Here is a 27,898-nt window from a genome sequence, read left to right as displayed (position 1 = left end):
CGAGTTTGACTTGACAGAAAAGTGTGTCTAGTAGCTACAAATTCAGACTTGGACGTTTAAATTTTTATTAATTCATTTAATGTAGCAGCAGGATTACAGATATAAACAGAAGAGTATACAAATGTCCAGACAAAGGCAAAGTACATGTTAATAATAGTTCAAATGTATAACACGCTGGGGTTGACCTTTATCCTTACTGCAGGGTCTTAAGGCTAAGATACTAAAGCTCAAGCTACACAAAACCGATACAACAGAACCGTCGAAGGATGTGAAGTCGAAAGCAAACTAGGAAAAGTGAGCAAACTGATTATGCACAAGGTACAGCTCACACTATTGGCAAACAGTTAACTTATCATTGCTGCCCCTTTTGATCGAGCGTTTCACATCAACGAATGTTGACAAGCACACCAACACCAGGAAGTTTTCTACAAAAACAATCGCCACCGTCTTGTCCCTTTTACCTCACACTTACAAATCTCATGAGGCGTGAAAAAAACCCCCAAAAAAAACAAGACAACAAAAAAAAAAAAAAACTAAAAATCACACATCTCGACTAAATTACAAGAAAAATATATCAGTATTAACTATGTTTATGACTGCTGAAATGATTACGGGTCAGAGAGGATAAAAAGGACAAGGAGCAGGGACGCCAGTAAACACAGCAGAGCAATGGTTAAGTTGTCAAGGCACACAAAGTTCTGTTGAAAGCATCACAACTGAAATTCAAGATACCCCTGCAGTATATTTCACATTTAAATATACATGGATATTCACAGACATGACCGAAGGGACAAACCTCCCTCCGCCCCAGGACATAACACAAAGATGTGTGTGTGCTCTCTTCGCCACAGTTGAATCAATATTTAACAAGGTTCTATCTCTTTTTTTTTTTTTAGGCCTAAATATACCGGCTCACTGGACAATGTGAAGGGCTGGACATGAAACCAAATCACCATCCGACAGAAAAATGAATGGAAACACGAATGACAGCTGGTGCCACACCCACTTATATTCCCTTTGCCTCAGAAGAAAACAAAAAGCAAAAGAAAAAAAAAAAAAATCTCTAAAATGGTAATTGGTCCGATGTCAGATGTAGACCAAGCCAGGTGTCCACACCATGAGGTAAAATTTACATTCATGAAAGCGAAGTCACAGGTTGGCTTTCTGTGTTGGTATGGCTTTAAGAGGCATTAACCTTTCCACGGTTCTTCCACAACATCGTGTGCTCTTTTGAAAAATCTCCCCTAACCGAGAGGAACGGAATGCTTGGAGACGGCGTGGCTGCGCTCTCACCTGATCTACAGTAAAATGGATGAGTCAAAGTGCCATTTGAGATGCATGACATGAAAACTAAATAAAAGATAATAATAAATGGGAGAAAAAAAATGAAAATGACAACTTGCCCACACGTCGTTAGGTTTGCACAGTTCGGGTAAAATCAATAACGATGTCCACTTGATTATATTTCTTAACTTCAAACAGTTCACAGTAAACCTGTGCTTCATCTCAACAAAAGCACAATCTCAATGATATTCTCCTGTGCCATGAGCATAAACCAAAAAAAAAAAGCTTCGTTTTTACAAAAATACTCTACACTCTGATACATGGATACAAAATTTTAAAAAAGATAAGTTACTTTAAAATGGATCACCAACAGCTGCAGGACAAGAATATGACTATGACAATGTAAACAAAATGCATTTATGACCAATGCTATAAAGAACATCTGAATATTTATCAAAAATTGGCTTTTTGATGACGCCAAATTGGCTACTTTTGAATATGGAAAGCAAAGCAGTGTCAACTGCATGGGAAAATAAAAACCGCCGGGGTTCCCACAAAATGTTTGTAAAAAAAAAAAAAAATTCAGATTTTTCCAGACAAATTTTTAAACACAAATGTTCGCTATGTGATTGGATTTAAAACAAAAAACGGTTGGAACGATGGAGGAAGAACAGAAGGATCGTTTTGAGCAAGGAAGTAAGTACTGAAGGAAGGGCAGAGGAACAAGGTGACAAAGGAGGACACAAGGAAGAAAGCCACCAAGGATTTTAACTAGGAAGACAGAATTAAAGAAAAAGAAGGAAGGCGAAAGAAGAGCAAGGAGAGAAGGAAATAACGAGAGAAGGAAACAAGGAGAGAATGGAGAAAGGGATCAAGGGAAGAAGAATTTTGACTAAGGAAGGATCTGAGATGGGAAGAATATCAGATAAAAAAACATGAAGGAAGGACACAAGTTATCAAAACATGTGCAATGGGACAAGGAATGAAGTCCAGAAATATCTCAATTTTTCATGCAGATCTGGAAAATACAGAAATCGGATTTCAATCTTTTCCAGACTGCGTAGGAACCCCGAGTTATGCACTGTATCAGATTGGTGGAAAGTACCTTTTCTTTTCTTTCTTTGTTTTTTGTCTTTTGTAAATCTGCTGAATTGCTTTCCACGGGAGAGCTGCATTCATCTGTAGAAATGAGTAAACATCATGAGGGCGTCCGCGAGGACGAGCCGGAGACGGGATGGCGACGAATCACAACGGGAGCTTTGGTACGCCTGGCTGCGCTCCAGTCCGAACCCACAACAAACAGCCGGCGCTGTGGACTCAACTTTGCAGACACAGTTAAAAAAACAAAAAAAAAAACAAAGCCAGTGCTATTAGAAATGGTTAACATCACAGCAGAGGTGCGCCTGTACATAGCACCATAAATAACGTCAGAAACTTCGGCCTGTAAGTAACAGCGAGCCCTCGCTCAATATGAAAGAGACGAGCCGTAAAACTTCATCCGGTGCCACTCTGTACGCTCTACAAACACTGACAAAAAACCAAAATAAAAAAAACAAAACATCGCAAACAAGACAAACGGCAAAACAGTCTGCAGTGAATCGGTACAAAAAAAAAAAAAAAAAGAACTGAATGTAAATCCTTCATTTCAGAGTAAAAGATGAAAGAATATTTTATATGGCTAGTCGATGTGTAAAACACAAAAGGTCCACTGAACCACTCAAACAGTGAAAAATCACAATGTTCTAGTGGGAATGGCTGCTTCTGGACAGGCTTTGACTGGACCACCGAGACTTAAACAGTAAGTTGACATTCTATACAAACGCTATAGCTAAAAAAAAAAAAAAAAAAAAAAGATAAAATGTGAAAATGTTTGATTAAAACTTATTCATCGTTACAAAGACAACTGCTTTCTTTTTTTTTTTTTCTCGCGTACAAATTCAGCTTGTTCCTTACAGAGCTGTGGACGGACGGATAATCAGGAGGAGCGTGTTACACAAAAAGGTTATAAAGTGCTTGAGATAAAATGTTTATAAAACCACTCAACACTCTTGTTTTCACTAGTGGAAAGCTGCTTTCTGTCCACAATTAATTGGTAGAAACTACAAACGCATTGAAATGAAAAACTGAACACAACACATACATGAATGATGTTTAAAAATTCATCCGGAAAGCTTTCACAAACCTACTGATGAGGCCGAAACATGAAAACACTGCATGGCGCCCACAAAAAGTCACATTATTCAACAGGCTGAACCTGATTTGTGATTGTGTAATGTTCCCCTCTCACCCGATTAATTTCACGCTACATTTTAATGAGAAGTTTTATTTCCATTTTCTTTTTTTTTTTTTCATAAGCATGGGTCAGTTAGAGGCATCAGGGTAAACCAAAACAAAAAACTCCACATTCAAAAAGGAAAAGAAAAAACAGTTTTCAGCCACCCATCACCTTTATTATGGCAATTCTGCTTTAAACCGTCAGTGGACAAAGTATGACTAGCATGTCTGGTAAGCAGCTAACAGCAGGCTAGCTAACTGAGCTTGACGTAGCTGGACCGGCTGAGAGAAGCCCCCCAATACCTCATTCCTCTCTCTTACAAATAAAAAACTATTTCAGGCTGCTTGGACAGATTTCCAGTCATAGTGTAGAAACTAGAGACGCACCACCCATCACTTTCAATAAGCTAAGGCTCTTTTTAAATTACAGCCTGAATGGTCCGAGTAACTAATATCAACTCGTTATACTGTTGGCGCTCAGAATGACGCCAACAGTAGCAGTAATATTCTGCTGCTACTAAATTTAGAAGGTGGCTGGACTATGTTGTTGCTTAAGACTAGATAATATGTAATTTTACTATTAACTTAATTTAGAAGCAGTTTGAATATTTGTCCATCCATCCATCTTCTTTACACCCTTGTCCCTTAGTGGGGTCGGGAGGGTTGCTGGTGCCCATCTCCAGCTAACGTTCCGAGCGAGAGGCGGGTTACACCCTGGACAGGTCGCCAGTATGTCGCAGGGCAACAGAGACACACAACCATGCACACACACACTTAGAGAAACATTTAGAGAAACCAATTGACCTGACAGTCATGTTTTTGGACTGTGGGAGGAAACCGGAGGACCCGGAGAAAACCCACGCATGCACAGGGAGAACATGCAAACTCCATGCAGAAAGACCGGGGCCGGTCTTGCTGCAAGGCAACAGCTCTACCAACTGTGCAGCCCTTTGACTATTTGTTTTTAAAGAAATTAATTTTTTGTATAAATATTGTAAAAAATGTGACATTCAAGGTTGTACCGTGAGAATCTCATCCCTTCCCATGCCTAGTTCAAGTAAAACCACTGGTAGCTTTGTGCTTCTGTCCTCCTCTTCAGAGACACTTCAAATGCAGAACAAATGCATACTAGCAAATATAAAAAATAATAATAAAAAAAACACGTCCTTATTCTCAAAGAAACGAGCTTTTCAACTTAAATGGATTTGTAGGCGTGCAAATCCGAGGTTTGAGGAAAATTGTGAGAATTCTTCAAAGCCAAAAACTAAAACCAAAGATGTCTTCAATCATGTGCCGTTTTAGCAACATTACATTTAATCCTAAAGTTTCCCGATTGACAGACCGAAACCCTGAAGTGAAATGAAACCTCAGAGTTCACACATTCACAAAATGAGATTCAGCCTTTATCCAGAGCATCCGACATTCCACCCCTATTCCGCATGATGTTTCCAAGTGGCCGACATTCTTTATCCCATCCCAGTTTTTTTCTCCTCCCACACCTGGCGGGTTTGTTGCATCATCTCTGAGTCTTACATCATCTAAACACAGAACAAAAACACTGCAGTTCTTTTTCTTTTTTAACATTAATGCATCGAGCAGTTACTCCGGGCCTCGTTAACTTGCAGGATGGGTAATTACAAAGGTGGATTCAACAATTCAAGAGTAATGAGCGATAGCTAAAATGAATAGTGAATTAATAATGACCTTTTAAAAATCATGTCAAACCTCATAATTTGGGTTTTTAGTAAAAGGGCATATTGTTATTAAGCATTAAGATTTTTTGTTTGTTTTGTTTTGTTTCATGGCATTGGCGCAAAAACCAACACGCCACCTTTGCCAATTTGATGAAATGTAACTTTAAGCCACACGTGTCCCGACCCGTCTCATTGCTTCTGCAGACTTTCCAGGATGTCCTCGATTTTATCCATGCCAGACGTTGCAGAAATGGTCGCCTGCATCTGATTCTGCAAGCTGCTCTGTATCTGAGTCTGCAGGCTGGTCTGCATTGGAGTTTGGGTGTTTGACTGCAGTGCATTTTCTAGGCTGGTCTGCATTTGTGCCTGCAGAGTGTTTTGCAGATTGCTGTGCATGCCGGGCGCGGCCTGCGGCATGGGCTGATCCAGTAGAGGCTGCATGTGACCGGAGTTCTGGGCTTGGGTCTGAGCGGGCAGGTTCGGTCCAGAAGAACTCAGCAACTGGGATGAGTCTGAGAGGAAGAGAGAACAGGGTCATTTACTGTGAATGAAGCGGTTTTAATGCCACAGCTCCAACTGTGGCATTAAAACTCCAACGATCTTAAAAGCGTCATGAAGTTCAGGTAATTCTGGTTTACAGGGCGGTGATTTTGTAACGCAAGGCGTTTGATGCAATGTGTCCTTCTGACCATCTGGGTGTGTCAAACGTTTCTGTCTCAAAGGATGTTCAGCATTTCACTTCTCGAGTGAAGAAGATCCATTTTGCTGCTAAGATGCAAGGCAATAATGATTCTGTTCATTTATGAGGGGAAATCAGTTGACGATTTGTTTGTCGAAAAGTTCTTTCATATTTTGTTTAATGAAGATTACATTTATGTTTCGGACATAATTTTCATGGCAGAAAAACATTTCCTGTGTTGCACGCAGCGTGAGTGGGCAGGGTAACACTCCTACAGACTGGTCTTAACCAATCAGACGCTAGGGTTTATTTAAAGAGCCAGAATGACTAAATAAAGACAGGAAATATGCAATACTTCAATATAGCACTAGGTATTGCGAATATTGTTAATTATTATTTCTATTAATAGTTTTGCCATGTAGTCATGTCATATTTTAATTAATAATACAACCAAATTGTTTTAAGCTATGTTGCATTTCTCGATATTTATTTACTGGATGCTCACAAAAATAAAAAAAAAATACATAAATTCCAGGTGGCTTTGCTCTCTTCAGTAATTGCAGCCCAGTTGATTTTATGGAAAAGAAAAATTTAAATGCTTTTTACATGTGACCGAATAATGCACTAATTATAGTAAAATATTTAGTGTAAGATATTATTGAAATTAAAAGGTGAAGCTATTTAAAAGTTTTTTTTACACATCTTCACCACGGACGCCGACTACTCCACTCTAAAGAACCAAAGTCTGTTGGTAAGATGATAAAAAATAAATAAATAAAGATTAAAACTGTCTCACCATTCTGGATGCCAAAGACAAATAGGTTGGGCTGCCCCTGCGGCGCTACGGTGCCGCCCACTGCGGTCTGGAACAGCTGCTCTGGCGGCTGCTGGCCCGGGTTGGCGACCACACCGACGCCACCCTGCACCACAAAGATGGTTGTAGTCGGAGCTGCCGCCTCGGTGTTGAGCTCCTGGGAGCCAATGGTCCCCTGCAGCCCTGACAGGGATGTCTGCGGGATGAACAGCTTCACCGGCTGACTGTTGGGGACCTGACCGGAGCTCGGGGTCACCTGCATGGGCTGCTGCTCCTGGAACAGGCTCTGTTGTTGGTTCGCGGCGGGCGCGGCGCTGCTGCCGGAGGAGCTCTGGACCTGGAACGACATGGGCTCGGCTGCGTCCGGTTGGGGGATTCCGACGCTGATGCTTGCGATGGGGGGCGCGGCTTGAGCCGGGGTGGTGAACAGTAGATCCGAAGTACAGAGGAGCAGGCCCGTCTGCTGGGGCTGAGCGATCTGGTTCTGGGGGACGGCGTTGGCCTGCGAGTGGTTTGGGATGCTCTGGAACAAGGTGCCCTGCTGGCCCAGCGGGAGCTGCTGCGGCGGCTGCTGGTTCTGCTGCGGGGATTGCTGTTGCTCCATTGGCTGGGAGAGCTGGGTCGGAGGCTGGTTCTGGAACATGGAAACGGGCTGGGGCTGGCTGGACGACGTCTCCATGGAAGAGATGAAGGCCAGCTGGGGCTGCTGCTGTGACTGCTGCGGCTGAGGGTTGGTGGACAGGAATATGGTCGACCCCGTGGGCTGCTGCTCGGATCCGAGACCGCCGCCGGAGAGGACGGTCAGCGTGTTCTGGAGCAGGGCGGCCTGCACCTGCTGCTGGGAGCTCTGGGTCTCGGCCAGCGGCTGCGGCGACTGGAAGAGTTGCTGCGGCGGGGACGTGTGGGACGGCGGCGGCGTCGGGAAGCTGGTCTGGATGGTGAGCAGCTCTCCCGCCTGCTGCAGCAGGGAGACGGGCTGCTGCGCCTGGGGGGAGGAGTGAATCTGTGGCTGCAGCAGCTCGGCTTGCAGCTGCTGCTGCAGCTTCTCCAGGACCTGCTGCTCCTGCTGCTGCTGCTGCAGATTGCTCAGGATCTGGTTCTGCTGCTGATCCTGGAGCTGGATGTTGTTCAGGACCTGCTGTTGCTGATTCTGCTGCAGCTGCTGCTGGATATTCTCCATCATCTGCTGCTGCTGCTGCTGCAGCTGCTGTTGGTCTTGAGGCTGCAGCATGAGCTGCTGCTGGATCTGCATGTTGCTGAGGACCTGCTGCTGCAGCTGCTGCTGTTGTTGCTGCTGCTGTTGCTGCAGGTTTTCAAGGATTTGTTGCTGTTGCTGGTACTGCTGCTGCATTTGTATCTGTTGCTGCTGCTGTTGTTGCTGCTGCATTTGTATCTGTTGCTGCTGCTGCTGTTGTTGCTGCTGCATTTGTATCTGTTGCTGCTGCTGCTGTTGCTGCATTTGTATCTGTTGTCGCGCCGACAGGGAGCCATCGGAGTTGCCCAACCGCAGGCTGTTCATGTTCTCCTGGACATGCTGCTGTAAGGACTCTGCCGACGGCGCCGGGCTGTAGAGCACGGAGTTGAGCTGCTGCTGCGCCACCGCCACCTCCAGCACCTGCTCCAGGGTGGTGGTGCCTCCAGCCTGCAGCTCCCTCACCGCCCGCTCCAACTGGGCCACGCCCTCATGGGGAAACGGGTCTACCTGGGTCTGCTGAGGCGGCGGCTGAGCGGGAGCCGCCATCTGAGGCATGGCTACGACCACGATGGTCCCGCCGTTATCGGAGCTCTCCGGAGAAAGGCTTTCTTGAGGGTCTCTGAGGAACTGTTGGGGGACTTCCGGTGTCACCGGGGGGATGGTGGTGTCTCCCGACACGGGAAAGGATGTGGTGGAAGAGATCTCTTGCTTTTGAATGGTGCTGAGAGACTCCAGGCTGGGAAAGACGGGCGGCGCCTGGGGAAGCTCGACGTCTTCAGGCTGCAGGGGCATCGGGCTCTCGAAAGCCTCTCCTCCTGGATGCGGGCTCGAGTTGAGCTCCAGAGTCTGCTGCACTGAGATCAGAGGGTCCGGGGACGGCTAGGTGAGAGAGCGCGGGGAAAGTTAGCACCAACCGTGAGCCTGATTGAGATAAGATAAATGTTCAAACAGGACAACGTCTTACTTTGAAAACATCTGTGGGTTGAGGGTTGCTGGAGACCTCCATGGGCGTGTCCTCCTGCCGCTTGGAAGGCTGACCAGAGCAGTCGCTCTGCTCCGAGGACACGGATTTGATCTGACCGTCGAAGATGCAGGTGTTGACCAGCGATGCTCCTTCTGTTTTGACCGTCTGGCCGCTTGAACCATCGGCTGAGGAGTGAAAACAGAGCTTAGAGGAAGTTTTCAATCTCTTGACACCATCACACATTTCAGTTCATTGTTTTGTTGATTTTATGTGACAGGCATAACTGAAAAGTGGGGAAAAAAATGACAAGTTTTTCTGTAATTTAAAAAAATAAATAAGTAAAAAATTGAAAAGTGTGGCTTGAATTTTTTTCAGTCGGATACTTCTAAATAAAATTGTAGTGAATTGTGAGTGTTAGTTAATCTCAGCATAAATGCAGCTGTTCTGTGAAGGGATTAAAAAAAAAGAAAGAAAAAAAAAGCACACCACACTTTTTAGATTTTTAATTGTGAAATACTGCGTGTAGTTCAGCTTCCCCTTCATACTGCTCCATCAGACACATGCGTGACGGTAGACAACCATAGAAAGCACCTGGCTAGCTTCTGACCAGTTCATATAAAATGCTGTTTAATCACTTGCATCATTAATAGCTCATTGTAAACTAATTTAAAATGATTTGTAGAACCAAATTAAGAGTTTGTCCTTTTATTTTTGTTGTAAAGCATCTGAACAGATTCTGCTCTGCAGCAATATGAAAACCGCCGGACCTGTGGTGGTGAGAACAGCTCGCTAACATCTAACACATTGTACCTTCACCCTCCCCCTCCCACCTTCACATATGCTTCTCTTTATCATTGCCATTTAGTCTCTTCTCCGTCTCTCCATCTCCGTTCCCCTGCAGCTGCTCCATAACCTCAAGCCAAAAGCTGTATTATCATTTATCCCAGAAGGAAGGTTTAAATCTAGGCTAAGAGAATAAGCCTCAGCGATCCAACTTATAAAATATACATGATCTAATTTAATCTCGGGTAAACGACTCAGGTCTTGCTGCAGCTGTTTTTCCACCAGGCGCTCTGAGGAAGAGTTGAAACAGCTCTCATTTCTTTTACGTTACTCAGGATATCAGACTGCCTTTTTGTTTTTTTTTTTTGTTTTTTTAAAGCAAACTTCTTGAAGGCAATTCTTCTGCCCGTTGCAAATTATTGTACCCGACTTCGCTTGTTATGCTAAAGAATGACACAGACTCTTAAACTTACTGAATTACTACTGTGTGCAGACACTACAGATAAGTCATCAATGCATGAACTCTAAATGGCATCTTTATGCACTTTGCTTCTGTAAGAACATTCCCCCCCCCTCCATTTCTCCAGCTCCACTGGAGATAAAACGATCAATGATATTAATTCAGACAACCACAGAACCACATCTTTGGACCAAACACGACTATTTTATACTCTTATGCAAGACACTCCTAGTCTCCTGACTTAACTAGATTCATGCTTTGTAATGTGTGCATCACTAATTCATGTTTTTCCTTTCCATTTTTAAATAACACACACACTCACTGTGCCAGCGTTCATTTAGCTTTTGGCTTGTAGCCTGTGTCGAATGTTGTTGATACTACTCATTCTTGTCAAATGATCATCATTGATATTTTTCATGGCTGCATTGAAAAGAAGTGGGAGAAAAAGTATGTCCTTGTTAAAGCCTGATAGTAAAAAAAAAAAAAATCTGCCTATAAACTGCTCACAATGTGTTTTGTAAGATTTTACGGACATAATTCTGGCACATCCCGAGGGTTTAGGTGCCAATTCATATTTGAAGGCGTAATTAAACTACTCCCATGGCTATTATTAGATACAAGCACTGAACAGAAACGGAGGGAAAAACACAGCAACATGGCCCCTGACCGTTAATTTTCCTTTTTTCGCTTAGTGGCATTTACATAGTTTTGATCATATTTAGATTGATTTCATGCCACACATCTTACAAAAATAATTCAATAGAATAGAGACACATAGACGATGAACTATATGAGCACGCCGAAGGCGACTGCATGGCTTTGCAGCTGTTCTACCTGATTCTGGAGTGTAGGTGAAAGCCTGGGCCTCGTGTGATCGACCGGCATTGGTCATCACAAAAATCCCCACGGACACAGGAGAGGTGATGGACTGGCTGTGGAACGGAGGGACGGTCACCACCAAATGGTTCTGGAATACAAGGTCAGCTGCGTTAGAGACAGGCGGACACGAGTGGTGCAAACATTTAAACATACCGAGTCCTGCACGGTTTTCATGCCCCATGCATTTTTTCCGATTGTGGTACGTTCAATCACAAACTTCAAAGTTGGGATTTCATGTTGCAGACAAACACGCACTGTATCTAGGATTATTAGTTTGCACGTACCTGATGAAAAAGGTCCGTATCAATCTTCGCCTCGGCTTGCCAGGAATTGTCGTCTACGGAGTCGAGAGGAAATACATGCCGTTTTTCATTTTTCGTCATTCGTTTAAAATGCAAACAGAAAAGCTCAGAAATGGGGAAACGAGACCCATTAAACTGTCCTTAGTACCTGCGATGTTCTCCTGAAATATGACTTTAGTTCCTTTGAGGAAGTTCTTTCCAATTATAAAAACCTCCTCGCCTCCTTTCACCGAGCCGCTGTGGAGACTCTTCTTCAGGATCTCTGGGAGTCCAGCTGGCTGGGCTGGATGGAGATGGAGTCCAGGAATAAGATTTTTAGGATGATATTCATAACTTACTCATGAGTATCATGATTAAGTTAAAAACAACAACAACAACAACAAAAAAAGCCTAGAAACTCACTGCAGAGGATGGGTGATGAGGGGACCTGCAAGGTGAGCACCGAGCCGTCGGGTTGGGGGATGTTGACCCTGAAGGCCAGCCTGGCTCGTGTGCTTTTCTTCTTGGATCCCGCCACGCCGATTCGTGCCTCCACGTCCGCGTTACGCAGCTTCAAAATCCCCACGCAGTCCACGCTGCAGACGCAGCACAGAGGAGGAGAAATAAGCCCTGCGTACTTTGCATGAACATCACGAGCCTCCGTGTGAAACAAAACCGTCTTTTCTTACGCTAGCGTCATGTCGTTGCTGGGTTCCAGAGGGATCTCTATCACCGTTGTGCCGTCTATGTCCACCTCCTTACAGGCGGTGGTGTTGCGTCCCGTTACTCGACACGCCTGATAGAAACCGTGAGGCTTCACTCTGCCCGCGTCGTTGGCAACAAACACCTGGAGAACCACTGGTTCGCTGATGCCTTCCAACTGTGGACAGAGCGTTAAAAAAATAAAAAGAAGAGAAAATAAGTGAGAGGAAACGCCAAGCTTCAGAAGGTTCCTACATATTCCATGATGTTTTATTTAGATTTAAACATGTAAAAGAAAAAAATAAACTGAATAAGAAAAGTCTGAGGACTTTATTCTTTAAGCCATTTTTTTTTTTGTTAAATGATGCCATCCATATTTGACCAACTCGATTATTTTGGCATTGGAGTCGCTTACAGAACCCAAAGATAAATGTAAACCTTTAAAAACACGCTAAAGAGACAATTTCACTGTTTTTTTGTTGTTGTTTTTTTTTATTTGAGGGCAACATTTTACATTTTTCCTGTGGTTCCTAACCATCATTATAAACATAAACAGATGGCCGAAATACAGAATTACCATCAGGACGGTCACTAGTAGTGATTCAGGATAACAGTTTGAGCATTTTTCAAATCCGTTCTGGTCTAAGACTTCGCTGAGGATGTTTGTGGAGTCAAACCTTGACAGTGGGGAATCCTTGCTGTGTGCGATCTTTAACTGAACCTCTGCTGCCCTCCGTCAGGTACCGGGCTCGGTGCTGGGTCTCTGGCTGCACCAGGATCTTCAGCTCCTTCCCGTCACTCCTCTGAGGAAACTGGGCAGACAGCGAGCCACCTTTCACCGCAGTTCCTGAATCGAGAGAGCTGCACGACAAAAGGACAGATTCAATCACTGCAGAACAGAAAGAAAAATGAATAGCTTCTACTGTACTGCTACAAATAATCGAAGCCAACGTCGTCGTCACAAATGAAGAAATAATGAGGTTTGAAGACGGTCCACACCTCGCAATTGAGCTGGTCTTGTCTGTGCTCAGCTGGGAGAGGACAAAGTGAGGACCCTTGGCGCTGTCCGCGTCAAACACGTCCATGCTGTCCTCCGGAGGGGTCGGCTTGGGGCCCGGTCGCTGGCGGGGCGTCCGTTTCCTGGATTTGCGTGGCACCTCCGTGTTGTCGTTGTACGAGGCGGAGCTGATGATGCTGAAGTTGGACACGGAGTCGTCGGCCCACATGCTGCTGCTGTGCTCCGAGTCCGGACACGCCGCAGCGGAGACGGCGGGCTCCTCTTGGCACGACATTTGGCTGTCGTCAAACAGATCTTCGGGCGGCGGCGATATGCTCAACACGGGCCTCCGCTTTGACGGCGTGTTCTGCAGCTGCTGCACGCCCAGCCCCGACAGCACGCCGGTCCCTCCGTCCCCGCCTGTGGCGCTCGCTCCGCCGCCGCCGCCTCTGCTGGGCGCCGATCCGGCCGCCTCCATGCCTTGCATCTCTGACGCTCCGGGCCCGTCCGCTCCCGTGGAGTGGAGGTGCTGAGAGACCGTGAGGTGGTCTGAGGAAGAGGTAGAGAGGCCCATGGCCAGGGAGGAAGAGGCAGAGGGGCTGGAGGTGGAAGAGGTGGCATCTGCAGTAGCACACACAGATCGAGTTAGCACAGATGTTCGGCACAGAGCAGGCTAGCAGTCCCATTCAAGCAGCTGAATTTGTGCATGATTTGTTCTGATTTCCCCTCTTCCCAACTCTAATTTCAACAGACCGTTTGTCAGTTTTACACTCTCACTGTGCATGCGAGAGCTGCCAAGCATTGATCAAATAATCTGAAGTTAAAGTTGAGAAGGGTACTATTGGTCCCACAATGTTTTTCTTTTTTGTATGTTTGTTTGATTGATTCCTATAAAAAAAACCAAAAAAACCCCATCCCAATTAAAAAAAAAAAAAAAAAAAATCAATGTGACAAAACTGACATGCTTTGTTTACAAAAACAAAAGCAAGCTACAAATTGTTACATACACATTGCCAGAAAGAAACAGAACAAAACCTGGTCAAACTTTCTTGTACAGCCAAATTTTGCAAGCTGGATAAATGTGGCGCCAAATTAAAAAATACATTAAAAAATAAATAAAAGAATTGCCAGGGTTACATCACAGTTTGTGCAATGTGCATTCAAGTAGAAAAAACAGTAGAGTTTGTGCATGCCAATTGGAAGATTTGGTTGGGACTGAGCGTAGCCATGGAGACAGAATAAACAAGCCTCTGACCTATGGAGCAGTGAACTGCAGACCATTTTATATGCAGACACTCCCTGCCTCAGAGGGAACTTCCTGCAATAAAAACGAGACAGCCAATGAGCAACAAGAGAGCTGATCATTCAAGACTCAACTTCTGTCAATCACTAAATTGGATGAGTGAATACACTGAAGGAAGGAGTAGCTTTGGAAGTCGACCATTTATAGACACCTAAAAGCATGTGCGCTTTGTTAATGATGATCTGTGAGGCGTTACAGTAGTCATGCTTTTGATCAGCGCTGCTTAGGGCCAGCTAGGCCAGTGATAAGGTAGCATTAAAACAAAAAGCGCTCCCTCCGACACGACTGCCGGCCAAGTTAGTTTGCTCTTTACGTCAGACTCTGTTAGAAGATCCCTCACAGCTGCAGGTGATGTTGGCAGCCCTAAAACCATGATCTAAGTTTTTATTCTGGTTCGCTAAAACCTTGTAAAAAAAAAAAAATTAAAATATACAAACGAGTGACTGCCAAGGGGCAACTTGACTGTTTCGCCCAAAGTAAAAACTTTTATGTTTTATTCAAAAAGTTGGGAGGAAAAATGGATAATTTAAAAGAAAGGGTATAGTTTCATTCAAATAAAATAAAATGAAAATATACAGGAGCAGAGGATTTCCTTTTATGAACTGCTAAGCCATCTAATGTACACTAAGCACAAAAAGCTCTTATGATCCTTGGGGAAAAAAATAAAATAAAATAAAAAATCTTACACCGCTGGAAAACCTGTTTATGTCCCTTTAAATGGCTCCATATCTGTAAGGATTGAGCAGTAGAGTTAAGTATGTCAGTAAAATTTTGAAAAAATTTCTCAATCCCTCTTTGATAAAGTCAAACTGCTTATTCCGCTTTAACTGTTTGATGTAAAAAAAAACAAAAAAAAAAAAAACAAGACACAATGGAAATTTAACAAGTTATTCCTTTAACAAACAGTCAATGGGTGACTGTTTGTTATCCATTGCCAGGCTGTTGGTGCCAGCCCAACAACCTGGCACCACGTTTACATTCTGGTCACACACTGATGTTGGACAACATCCCATTCCTTAGCCAGCATATGGTTTAAAAACAAAACAGCTAATGTGGTTGTGTTGGTCACTCTGGCAGAACCAGTTCACCCCAAGTAGATCCAACAGGTGTTCAATAGATGGTTGACCAGCAAACAGGTCATCCCAAGTGTCATCATTGTGGAGGGCAAGAGTTTGGCACTTATTAGTGGACATGTGGGATGACCAAATCTCACCTGGCTAACCCTGTATAGCATTAGCCCGACAATGACAAGTTTTGTTTTATTAGTGACAGATGCTGCCCCTCGCCTCCAAAAAGTCATTTTGTAATTCTCAGACATAAACAGGCTTCCAGTGGTTATCATGTATTGCCAAGAAGCATTTTTACAACAAAGAAATCATAAACTAAACACACATTTCACTACCATTTGTGCTAAGTTTATGTCTTTCAACTGTCAATAGACCTTTGAGCAAAAAAAAAAAAAAAAAAAATAGAAGCATTAAAATGTAGATGAAAAAAAAAAAATCAGGGAAACGGTAAAGAACATCTCATTCCAATGTTACCACGCTTTTGAAGTAAGCACCAACTGGAACGATTCACAGGAGGACAGGTTATGATTTATTCTTAACAGCAGTCACAGTAAATTAGTCACTGAGACTTGCATTTTATAGCTGATGTAAAAAAGAATACATTTGATGTCTGTCTAAAAGGAAACTCAAAGATCTTTATCTATTCTTCAGGTTCCGTTTTAAACAGAGGAGAACTTGCGACATACATCTTAAGGAAGCCCAAAAATATCATTGCCATAGACTATTGCGCTCGATTTTTGAAAGGGCCAAGCACTCAGGTGACTTGATAAGAAATTTCTGTGAAAATCTCAAATTGTGAAGTTTAACCAATTAGAGGTATTACATTGGATATAACCAGTAATAAATAAAAGCAGTCAGGAATCATATAAAACAAAACCCAAATAACATGGTTGCATGACCGTGCACATCCTCTTAAAACCAAATATGTGTCTCTGCCTACAATTAACCAATGTATCCCTTTTTCTGACCATTTCTGACAAGCCCTGGCCTGTAGCAGTATTACTACTACATCTCCTGTATTCATGCGTTTGGGCTTTGTGGTGGCAAGCTGGAAGTTTTTTTTTTCTAAACAAAGCCCATCAACTTCTGGCCAAAATGTGAAAACACAAATTATGAAGTCTCCCAAAAGAACACTACACAAACAGTGTCTCTTCGGGATTGCTGGCACAAAAACCTTTTGGTTTCTGTTAGAAGGCTTAGGATGAAGAGAAACGTCGTCTTTTAATGTATCGACGAAAGCAAACATCCGAAACCATCGAAAGAAAGGATTCAAAGGAGTTAGAGCAAAGTTTTGGAAAGGCTCTGCCCCTAAGGAGACTCTGGATCTGCAATCCGGCAGAACTGAACACTGTTTGCAAAGAGGACGTCAGGATGTACCACGCTGATCCACTCCCACCCAAATACAGTGTAATAAAATCAAAAGAGGCTTTGAAAAAAGTATTAGAGGGTGTGCACACTTATACAAACATTTTATTTTACTTCCCAAAAAAACAAAATGATTTCAATTGAGTGGAACAGGTTACAAATGACCTTAAAGGTGGAAAAAAAGATATGAAATGATCTCTTAGTCTCACTTCTTGCATCACAAAACCCGAATCGTGTTAACCCAGTTGCGTAGATTTTTTTCCCCCCTATCCACTGGAAAGGAAAGTGTTGATTGTTAAAACCCCCTGTAGGCACCAGTTCGTGACTCCTCTGGGCTCAAGCCTTTGAGTTTCAGGAACAAATGTAAAAGACCTCTGAGTCTGGCAAGATGGATTATTTTTGTTGTATTACGATCTGGTAAATCTAAAGCAAATCCAGCTGCTTCGAAAGCTAAGTATTTCCCATGCTGCTGCTAAGGCAGTGCCATGCATCAACTCTATTCAAGACGAATGCAGCCATAGATCTGAAATGTAAACCAATCAAGGAAAGCAGCTTTCATAGGAGAAATAACTTCCCAACGGTGTAAATGGCGGGCATCATGGAATAAGCATCGACTTGGTTTTAAATATCATAACGGCTTCATCATCTAACGAAAATACCAAAATTCTGACTTTAAACAGCAGCTCAAAAACTAATTCATGACATTCTGTCTTTTGCTAGAAAACCTAGAATGTCACAGTTTAGTTACAGTAATAGGCTTTTGGAGCAGCAACAACAACAACAAAAAAAACCCCAACAGGCCCAAGTGATGAATTGAAAAGACAATCGTTCAAGATATTTTCTAATTTAACTGGATATCAATAAGAATTAATCTTAAGTACCACCTTAGTAGCCTTGTGATGCTACATCACCACCAAACATGTTAAAAATACGAATACTTCACTAAAATTTAGAGGTTTATTCATAACTAATTTGGCCTCAGATGAAAGGGTGAAGTTGCCCCCCAGACAATCACAAGGCCATAATTGCTGCTTCGCCCCTGCTAACTTGGGGAGTAGATTGGAACAGGAAAACTGATCCCAGATCAGAGTTTTTTCTTGGCTGGGCAGATATCTCACCTGAGGCCAACGTTGCAGAGGGAGGAGGTCCCGCCTCTCCCCCGCTCTTCTGGCTCATGGTGGGTGGGTCTGTCTGGGTGGACGACGGCTGAAGCTGGAGCTCTTTGGGGAGGAGGTCATATACTGACTCTGCCATAAAGGGTGAGCAGGAGAACATGCATTAGTTCAGTGGAAAGAAAAAAGATGCATCAGATTGTCCATCATAGATCTGTGTGACTGGAGATGAGAAGGCTGCACTGCAGGCCTGGGTTAAGACCGTTTAAGATCAACAAGACAATTGAAAACTATTTTCACAGAAAATATGTTTCCAGATTAAACAACAAAAAAACATTCAAACAAAAATTTTATTGCGTCTACCTTTTCTGGCAGTTAATCCAAACTCAGTTTAGCATCAGTACAACACCAAGGTTTCCCCCAGAAAACTTGCTAAGCCCAGTGGTTGGTTGCTAGTGCAGTCATTCATCCAGCAGCCCTTTGGGTTTTTTGAATTTAAACATTTTTTAAAATTGACAGGGAATTTGAAAATATCACATGATAATTATGTGTTATTGAAAGATTGGAAGATTAATTCCTGAACACCAACTACAAAATCTTAAAAAAAAAAGCAAACATTTTAAAAAGACTTAAATAAGTAATGCTTAGCCTGGTGGGGGGACAAGAAAAAGCCTAGTGGCCTGCCAGGCTTATAATACACTGGGGAAAACCCTGAATAAAAAACCTAGAGGGTTCCTACATATTTCATAATATGTCAAAATGCCATACTTTTTGCAGACCAAAACCTTCAGAGTTCACACATAAAACATTTTTTTTTTTTTTACAAAAACCAAATATTTAGAATAATTTGTGGGATGAATTTCAAATGCGTTACTTTCTTTAAATATGGAACCTGCTATATTGGGATAGACAGATGACTGGATGGACGAGTGGACAAACCGAGGGACGGAGACAGATGGAAAAACAAATGGACATAAGACTGGACGGACAGACCTATGGGGAATAAGTCTGGAAAGGCAAACATTTTTCCCTACTCTCTATCCATACATGAAAACACTTGAATCATTCGCCACATTTTTCTGTAGCGCAAACTGATTGAACCCTGTGGATCCATTACTGAAATAGAAAACCTACAGATAACACTAACGCAACACTGATAAACTGAGCTAGCCTCCTGCAGTGCACCAACAGCAGAAGAGACGCAATGATATTTGATTCGAGCATAATTCCTAGTCGAAATGTCCAACCTCTGCAATAACATAGGATTAAACTACATTTGCTGGCTGATAAACACATCAGTCGGCAATTCGGTTGCTAAGAAACAGGCGCCTATCAACACTATGACACGGATATTTCAGCCGCGCGCTGGGAGCGGGCAGCATGTGTAGTAGTCATCCGACACTTGGCACCGGCAGCGTCTTAACGCTGACAGGAGACTTGATCTCACACTTCTGTGACGTGAACGACGGACACATCACCAGTCACGTTCACACAAAGATCCGCACAGTTCAGACGCAGGAAAATGTGAATGTTTCAAAAACGAAAGCCGACGCCATGTTTTGTCAAGCTCGTTCATAGCGCGCCTGCTAATGTTTGGGCTCTAATAGGCAGGCCCCATTATTACAGAGCAGCAAGGGGATCGTGAGAGCACCACTTGGCTTGAAAGCCAGAAATCAAGATCAGGTTTGTGTTAATGTTTATTGAGGATAATTAAGAAATCTTGACAAGTCTGCTACCACTACAAATAAATGAATTTTAATGGGTGAAACTAGTCGAAATATGTTATGAATATCGAAAATAATTTTTTTAATTGCTAAAAGCTTTATTTGTGTAAAGAAAGTGGATCTTTGTTTCTGCATTCATTGCAGATTAACTGCCAATCCGACATGACCTCAGTCTAAACTATAATCATTGGCACAGAGGAGCTGAAGCCTATTGCATGTGTGTTCAAACGTGCACAGAAGCTATTTGTCTGCTGCAGCAGCAGACAGAGGAACAAAAATCTTCATTGTAACGCAGAACATGTGCAGTAGCAGGAACTCGATATACTTCTGTGGAACAACAGAGGGACATCACATGAGAGGGACCAGAATGGCCGCTTATCCTGTGATCCGTCGTAGGAGGAGGTTCACGGAGATTAGGTGACTTGGATTGACCTGATCAAAATGACTCCACGCTGGGTTAAAGCCGGTCCTCTGCTCACTTAGTGCATCACCATTTTGATTTCATTTTCAGACGTGTGCGATTAGGACACAAAACAGGCTTATTAATTTATTCCAGTTGGGATTAATGTAGGTAAAGAGTTACGTATAATAAAGAAACGTCACACCAAACGTGCTCAAAATCAGTTAAACACAAAATTTATTATTCAAAGAGTGAATAAACTAGTGGATCTAATCATTTAGTTCAGACATACTTTAACCATCGTGCAGCACATTATGGAATTTATTGTTCAAGCATTAGATGTTTCGAGGGGACATGATAGCATCATTGTGGTAGTTCCTGCTGGTTTGGGGGACGTTTTGCATGCAAACCAATATCTAAGTTTATGATCGAAAAAGCTCAATTGAAAAACCCCAAATCTCATCACTTTTCTAATCCAACCATCTCTATTTGAACAGGAAAGTCTTGGCACCACTGACACACATGCACAGCTTGTATTAAATACAGAACAGATATAGAGCAATATGCAAAATTCCACTTGCAGACGCCGACAAACTGCAAAGAGAGGTTTACCATCACAGATTAGGTTGCTTATATCCATAAATAGCAATACTTAAGTCAGGTGACCAGTGGTAGCATCTGCAAACGTTGTTTAATCCATACAAAAGTCTGTAAAACGTTGAACCATAACAGCTTTACAGTGATGGAGAGCACAGATACTGGATGTAATTGGTTTAAAAAATTCAATCTAATCCTCTTTTGACCTAATCTCTGAACCTCATATTATTAAGACTTTATTTACATTAAAACAATGGATTTAAATGTCACATTGAGGCGACGACTCAAAGTGCTAAAAATCAGTTATCCTTACAATATTTCTAATAAGACCAAAACAAAGGCGATGCTACTCAAACGAATTTGCAGTCGTGCCCAATCTGCAACAGAGAAAATAAAAACGCCGACTCGTAAAGTTTAAATTGAGATCAGTCATAACAGTACTCTGCAACAGAAAAGTCACCCAGGCGGAGGTTTGACTTCAACCTACACCGAGAACAATTAAATTATGTCATCTCATAGTTATGTGCTGCTCACATTACGCATGCCTCAGAGGTCCTGCCAAGGGCATCGGTCGGTTTCTATTCTTTGCAGCAGGGTTGCGGCTACGTTAGGGAGAACTTAGATGAAAGGGCGAACCAAAAGGATATGTTTCAGTTGCAAATTAAAAAATAAAAATAAAAACACGAATAGCAAGAATTTACTTTGGTGCAGAGTTATAGCTGCAAAACAAAAGTGTTAGTCAGGGTGCAAAAAAAAACAATGCACTAAAATAAAAAAAAAAAACTACAAAGAATGCATTTTTTAAACTATTCACCATGTCCTTTTTTTGCTTTTAAAAATTTAAACAAAAAAATAAAGTACAGCTATCAACCCCATTTTTATCTACAAATAATATTAACCAACTATATAGGCTGAGCTGTAACCAAAAGATTCAATGAAAACAAACCAGCTGTACTCTTGTGACAACAGGAACCAATTTAATCTCCAATTACTTCACATACTTCCTTCTATTCACTCTGCAGTTTTAGTTTTAATCCTCTGTTGTTTGAAATTGTAATCTCTTAGAGTTCTACAAAAAAGGGATTCACAAACACATCTGACAAACGCTTTATTTTCTCTGTAAATAAACTACCACCAAGATGGACAAGTAATAATACTTAAAAAAAAAAAAAAAGTGCAAATGATTTTACCTGAACACTTCTGTGTCTTGTTGGAGCTGAGAGAAAAGAACACTGGTGCCTAACTGCTGCAAACATCCAGTTGTGGATGGGTGCTCAGACTGATGGCCTCCACGTTTAGAAACCGATTATTACTGCCAATGTGGACATTACGTTGAGTGGACAGTCCACCGTATCATTGTGTTGGTAAACAAAACTGGAAAGAAAAATGGAGATAAACTCCATGAAGATCTTTTTTCAAATCTAATGGTGAAGAAAACTTCACTTAGTAGTCGGCCAACTTGGACCGAAGACTTTTTATATACAATATTAAAAAAATAAAAAATAGACCAGGTGATCATTTGTTGCCTTGACATAATAGTGTTGATGCTGTGCTAAAAATCTGAGCGCAAAGTTGGGTCAGAACACATCAATCTTTGAATCTAGACGTACCACTAAAGAAAATACATCATCATTGGGTCGACTGCTGGGAAATCTGTAGAGATGTTTACTGACAATCTGGTATTGGCTGGTTTCTAAACTGAATGTGAAACAATCACTTTATAAATGTAGGCCGCTATGATATTTATAGGTCCATGTTATTTCACTATTTTGTACCCACTGTAATTTTGGCCATCTTTTACCTCATTTTTTTAGCCACAAAATGGTCCCGACCCAGTATGGGACCTAATGGGACATTTTGCATCCCCTTTCACAAACAGGAACTTAAAGTAGTTTCTATACGTTATACTTGGGTCTACTGTGGGGAAATTGGTTTATGTGACTACAATATGCAATACGGACACATGCTTTGCTTTGATCAGCGTCTAGAACCTCTCATTTCTCAGTCAACTGGGCCAAACAGAGATCAGAATCACTGCCAGTGAAAATAGTCTTAAAATAAAATGTGAGATTTAAGCATTTTCAGGAGTATTTATCTCCATAATTTATAAAAGTAAAGCCACACATCAGCTTAAGTGCACTGGTTTGGTTTACATGTGCCTAAACCAGTATGGAGCCACATTGATTTGTGAGGTAGGTATTGTATAAATGGAAAAGTGAAACAGCTTTATAGGCAGGAAAAACTGCACTCCACAGATTGGAGAGAATTTCAATCATGTTTCACTGGTTTTGAATGTGATCTGTTTTTTCATCTGTCTCACTTTGAGCCAGGAGAAATATATAAAACAAATAATGGGGAAAAAAAAAAAAAAAAAAAAAAAAAAATCAAAAGTTAATACCAAGCAGACCCAGAGTTACCCAGGACTAAGCGGACTGCGTAGCCAGCTGTCTTCCCTACACATACACCAAGGCTCTCTCTAGATATTTCGGATAAGCACTCCTGCTACCTAGATTCCAACACGTACTCCCACTCTGATACTCACCCAGTTACTGAGATATAAATAAACAGTTATGTTGTCGAGTGTGACCATATGGCGGTCTCACCTAAACATTTCAGGGTCACAGAGCTTTCTGTTGGCTCGTGGAAGCCAGGACAGATGTGGCACCAGCAGGCAGGTTCAAGTTTTGTTGGGTAGCAACACCAAGGTTTTAAGTGATGACAAAATCTGGGACAAGCTTAAGACAGCAGTTCTTAACCCTCGCAGGGGGGGTTTACGAAAGCAGGTTTATTTTATAAGGGACAAAAACGTTGACTGCTTTCTGAAATATCGGTAAATGTTTTCTAAAAAAAAAAAAAACAAGACAATAGAATTACTTGACTTTTTTTTTTGGAAGCAGCAGTTTTACAAAGAGGCATCCCATGGCAGAGAGATGAGCTGTGAGGAGACGGTTTGTGGAAGCTGTAATCCTCTAATGGTTTTATGGTGTGAGAGAACATTCACTGTGATGCTGAATGTTTAACGTTGAATGAATAAATCCAACAAATCAGCAAAGAGATGTGCAGGGAAATATGGAAACGGATTGAAATCCAGCAGTTTTCAGTCTGAAAACAACACGAAGAACATATACAAGCAAAGCATTGTGCAAGAACACACAAATGTTAAAAACTAAACAGCATCATGTGTAAGTAATGATTTTATCTTGCAGAAGATACACTGAAGATACTTTTTTGTGGCTTTTTTTTTTAAACATTGAGTAAGAAAGTCTCCCATTCAGTCTGAAAGTGGAGATTTTGTGCACGCGAGAAAAACCGCAACCCCAACATTACTGAATCAGTAAAAGAACAAAGCATTACTGTGATCAGGCCTCGTGATTTAACAATCTAATATTACACATGAGACAAAAAAGCTAATTTGAAAGTCTTGCTGAAACACACACCATTTGGTCTCTAAAATATATTTGTACTAGCTCATTTTAAGGTTTTATTAAATTATTGTCGCTTGCACATGCCCAAATCTTACTTTGATTGAGTCATTAATTAGCTTTTGTTAAATGAATTTAAAATGTTAAACTATTATATAAATGTAGCTATTTTAAGTCATTCAATGTGTGGAATTGCAAAAACAATATTTAAGAACTAGAGTCCACAGGGCTAAACCAGTTGCTAAAAACCACAAATTGTGACTGACTCAACAGACAACTCTTTGCAAATATACTGCTCAAAAAAATAAAGGGAACATTTCACTTTAATTTTGTGTGTGGCTCCAAATCCAGGCCTCCATTGGTTAATACATTTGATTTCCATTGATGATTTTTGTGTGATTTTGTTGTCAGCACATTCAACTTTGTACAGAACAAAGTATTCAATGAGAATATTTCATTCATTCAGATCTAGGATGTGTTATTTGAGTGTTCCCTTTATTTTTTGAGCAGTGTACATCACACTGTAAGCATAGACTTTATATATAGATTGTCCCTGCAAATCAGTTTTGTCATTTTTTTGTGCGACACCATTGCCTACATTCACATCCTGGCTCTTTGTTCCCCCTTTATGATCAACCAATACCTCGGCTTATTTGTCAAACCAATTTGTTCAATTCAAAAACTAATTGCGGTGCAGGTGCAGAGAAAACAGTTGCCAATCTCTTCATTGCTTTTATAGTTGCAAGTCATGATGCTGTAAAGCAGTGGTCCTGCTTTAATAATCAACAGACAGAAAAGGCAGTAGTGTGGTAAGCTTTAGATAATAAATTAACATCAAAACCTCTCAAGAAAAACAGTCTGACAACCTTCACTAATATCTAACTGGGATTAAAGTGTAATAGAAACTCATAAAAATCACAGTGTGATTCAAAAGCAGATACGTCATCTCAACCATGTGGTTATAAAGATATACTTCTGTTTAAGCTGCCTTTGACTGATTATAAATCACCAAGTATGTTGATTAAATACTACGGATATGTTCATTTTTTATAAATAAAGGCATCACACAAGCCGAAGGAGACAGGGAGAGGTTTATGTAAGGCACTATGCTTTCAATTTTGTGTCAAACATCTTCCGATCTTAATAATAGGCCATGACCCATGCCAAAAAACACTCGTTACTTTTATTTTAACAGTTCACATCCCACCCAATAAGCTTTAATGTAGAGAAGCATTTCTCCTCAGATGTTACACCAGAGTGATTCTGGTGTGTTTTTGATCCCTTGTGCCCAATACATGTCATCCACTACTCCACAGTCTCGAGCTGCCAAGCCAACTTTTCCTTAGGTATAACTCGACTATTGTGGCAAGCCACTCTACCTTGGTTGCAACAGCAACGGGTTGACTTCAACTCTTTCCCATTGAACAGAGAGCGAGAGACTCCCAGACTTTGCTTTAAAAAGCAAACTCAAGTTATATATACAATTCCCCCTCTATAAAACAAAACGCCAGAGTCAGAGTCTCAACCATTTTTTTGTTTTAGATCGTTATTTAACTGGATAAAATGTACACTTATGAACAACCAACGTCGGCATTCTGTGAACATCTCTCAATGATGTCAGACAAGATGCTTTTACAGAATGGAGTACTGTTTATTTCAGCCTCGGGATCCATGTTAGCGTCCATTATAGTCTAAGTAGATCTTGCTCAAACATATAAGGTCGAAACCCTTTTAGCTAGAAGGGGTCTGACCATTGTCTTATTGGACTCCATCCGAGTTGTATTACTCAGATGTTAAAAAAAAAAAGTATCTGACAAATAATGGCTCAGAACACAACTCAGAATCTGACAAACGCTGCTTATCCAGTATGGCATTTAGTAAAGCCTTGAAATTTGCATCCTTGATTTGAGCCCAGTTGTTTAGTACTATTCTCACTATCTAGCGTCTTTACTTATGACCTTAGATTTTTTTTAAACCACAAAGTTAAAAAAATTCTGACATTTTAATATGTCCTGTGCTGAAAAACCCCCCAAACATTTTTAAATTTCCCTGTGCGTTTGTTGAAAAGGAAAGTTACCTTTAGTTATTGCTTTAAAAATCTATCAGATTAGCAAGTTAAAATATGAGAACAAGACTTTCAATCATCTCTGGATCAAAATATGCTAATTTCAATAAAATTCCCCTCCTGTTAACGAAAATAATCCAGGTCTTTATTTTAAACATGCTACAGCACAAGAGTAGCCATTTTCCAGAAACTTATTCGTATAATTTCTCTTGATACAAGTTTTGAGATGACTGACACAACATAAAGACCTGGAAATAAAACTTGAGCCAAATGCCGACACTGAGCTACATACCAAGCTAATCACACAAAGACATGACGAAGAGCGTTGGTCTTCATCGTCCAGCTACGCCCTCCTAATAATAACAGAGCAGTTGGCTGACACGTGTTCACCAGTATTAAGAGGCAGATTACATTTCAACTCCAGCGGGCAGCTTTATACGCACCCTGGAGGGGCCATCAACTTCATACTTTCATTGAAACTAGAGAATGTGGAGGAGGATAACTCTGGGTCGGCTCCACTGAGCAAACCAAAACAAAAGAGGGGCTGTCTGTTACGTTAAACAGAAATTATAGGAATACACAGGAGTACATTAATGCGATGCACACCATTCAGTGTTGAATGTACATACCAGCACACACACACACACACACTGTGTGCAGAATCTGAGCAGGACTTAAGTACCTTAAACCGCTGAACAATGTAGTAACAGCAAATCGACCTCACGTAGCTTTACGTTAGCTCTTAAATGAGTCCATCATGATGCGAACAACCAGCTGGCACCTAAATGTTAGCATGACGATAATATCTTATGATTTCAATCGGTCCCAGCGGAGAAAGGTGTATTTCCACGCATGTGGCAAACAGGTTGTTGCTCTCCAGCCCACCAACCTGATAACTGAGTTAGCTCGTCTTGCTAAGAGCAGAAAAGAAGCTAACCACAGCTAGCTAGCAGCTTAACATGAGCCGTTAAGACATTCATTTTGGCTGCCGATCACATACACACAATCGGAGCCGAGACTCCACAGAAGCCTTTCTCTACTGAAAGCTTACCTTTAGAGTATAGAGATTTAGGGGAATTTAGGTCAATATCCGAGCTAAGGAGGGATATAAAATCAGAGGGCATCGCAGCGCTTCATCGAGGGGGAGGAGGAGCGGAGAGTCTTCAGTGGAAACGGAGTCGGATAAATCCTGCGCTTCAAAGGCCAAACTCCGTGCCGTACATAGTATAGCATCGAAACTATTTCAAAGAAACCAACATAAAACTTCAAATTCCTGAAAAAAATCCCGTTATCTACAAGGTCTCACGCTTATGAATGTGTGTGTCTTTGCTGATAGACACGTTTCGCCCAACGAACACACACAAACACACACACACTTGACTACTGTTGGTCAGCCCATCTAGCAGCCCCGCCTACCAAAATGTGGGGCGCATGCGCTCTAGCTACAATAAGAGAACTACGGTTTCCCATCAAAGGCCATATTTACTAAATTGAACATCTACATTAAATAAGTTATTGTATAAAATCCAGGTAAATAAATGAAAGTTCATAATTCTTTGAATGCGTTAAATTAGCAAATACATAAAAATCAAATTAAGAGTAAAAATCTTAATTATTTCCTTACCTTTTTATATAGTTGCTGAGCTGCAGCACACCATGAAATCATTCAAGCTGCCACTGGTTTCTGTCAAATAAACCGCAACATCTGATTGGTTGACCTGTTTAAACCAGTCAGCTTCTGACCATTCATTTAAACAAGGATCAGTTTTAGCCCGCCCACTGCCTCAGTGCATCACTGCCTTAAACTGAAAAGCTCATAATATCTTATTCATAAATC

The 27,898-nt window shown here is 41.6% G+C and overlaps 1 protein-coding gene across 1 annotated transcript; it reads right to left on the bottom strand.

The window, feature by feature from the left end:
- Positions 1-48: 48 nt before the first annotated feature.
- nfat5a (nuclear factor of activated T cells 5a) lies at positions 49-27,496 on the bottom strand. The gene is made up of 12 exons (XM_015001629.2): positions 27,113-27,496; positions 17,860-17,988; positions 13,009-13,627; positions 12,687-12,870; positions 11,997-12,187; positions 11,731-11,903; positions 11,477-11,611; positions 11,311-11,363; positions 10,982-11,114; positions 8,905-9,089; positions 6,728-8,819; positions 49-5,764 (listed from the first exon to the last, which is right to left on the bottom strand). The coding sequence occupies exons 1-12, from the start codon at positions 27,183-27,185 to the stop codon at positions 5,442-5,444; spliced, it is 4,290 nt and encodes a 1,429-aa protein (XP_014857115.2). The 5' UTR covers positions 27,186-27,496; the 3' UTR covers positions 49-5,441.
- Between the last annotated feature and the right edge of the window lie 402 nt (positions 27,497-27,898).

The sequence above is a fragment of the Poecilia mexicana genome, unplaced genomic scaffold, assembly GCF_051168715.1.
Source record: "Poecilia mexicana isolate PSO_F unplaced genomic scaffold, ASM5116871v1 scaffold_6, whole genome shotgun sequence".
Lineage (NCBI taxonomy): Eukaryota > Metazoa > Chordata > Actinopteri > Cyprinodontiformes > Poeciliidae > Poecilia > Poecilia mexicana.
This window is presented reverse-complemented; position numbering and strand designations above follow the sequence as displayed.

Excerpts from the sequence above, each read along its gene's own strand:
- nfat5a (XM_015001629.2), bottom strand. The coding sequence starts at position 27,185 with ATGCCCTCTGATTTTATATCCCTCCTTAGCTCGGATATTGACCTAAAT. Across the intron at positions 11,612-11,730 it reads CTCATCACCCATCCTCTGCA|CCCAGCCAGCTGGACTCCCA; the intron begins GTGAGTTTCTAG and ends ATCTCCATCCAG. Across the intron at positions 5,765-6,727 it reads TGTCTTTGGCATCCAGAATG|ACTCATCCCAGTTGCTGAGT; the intron begins GTGAGACAGTTT and ends TCTTCCTCTCAG.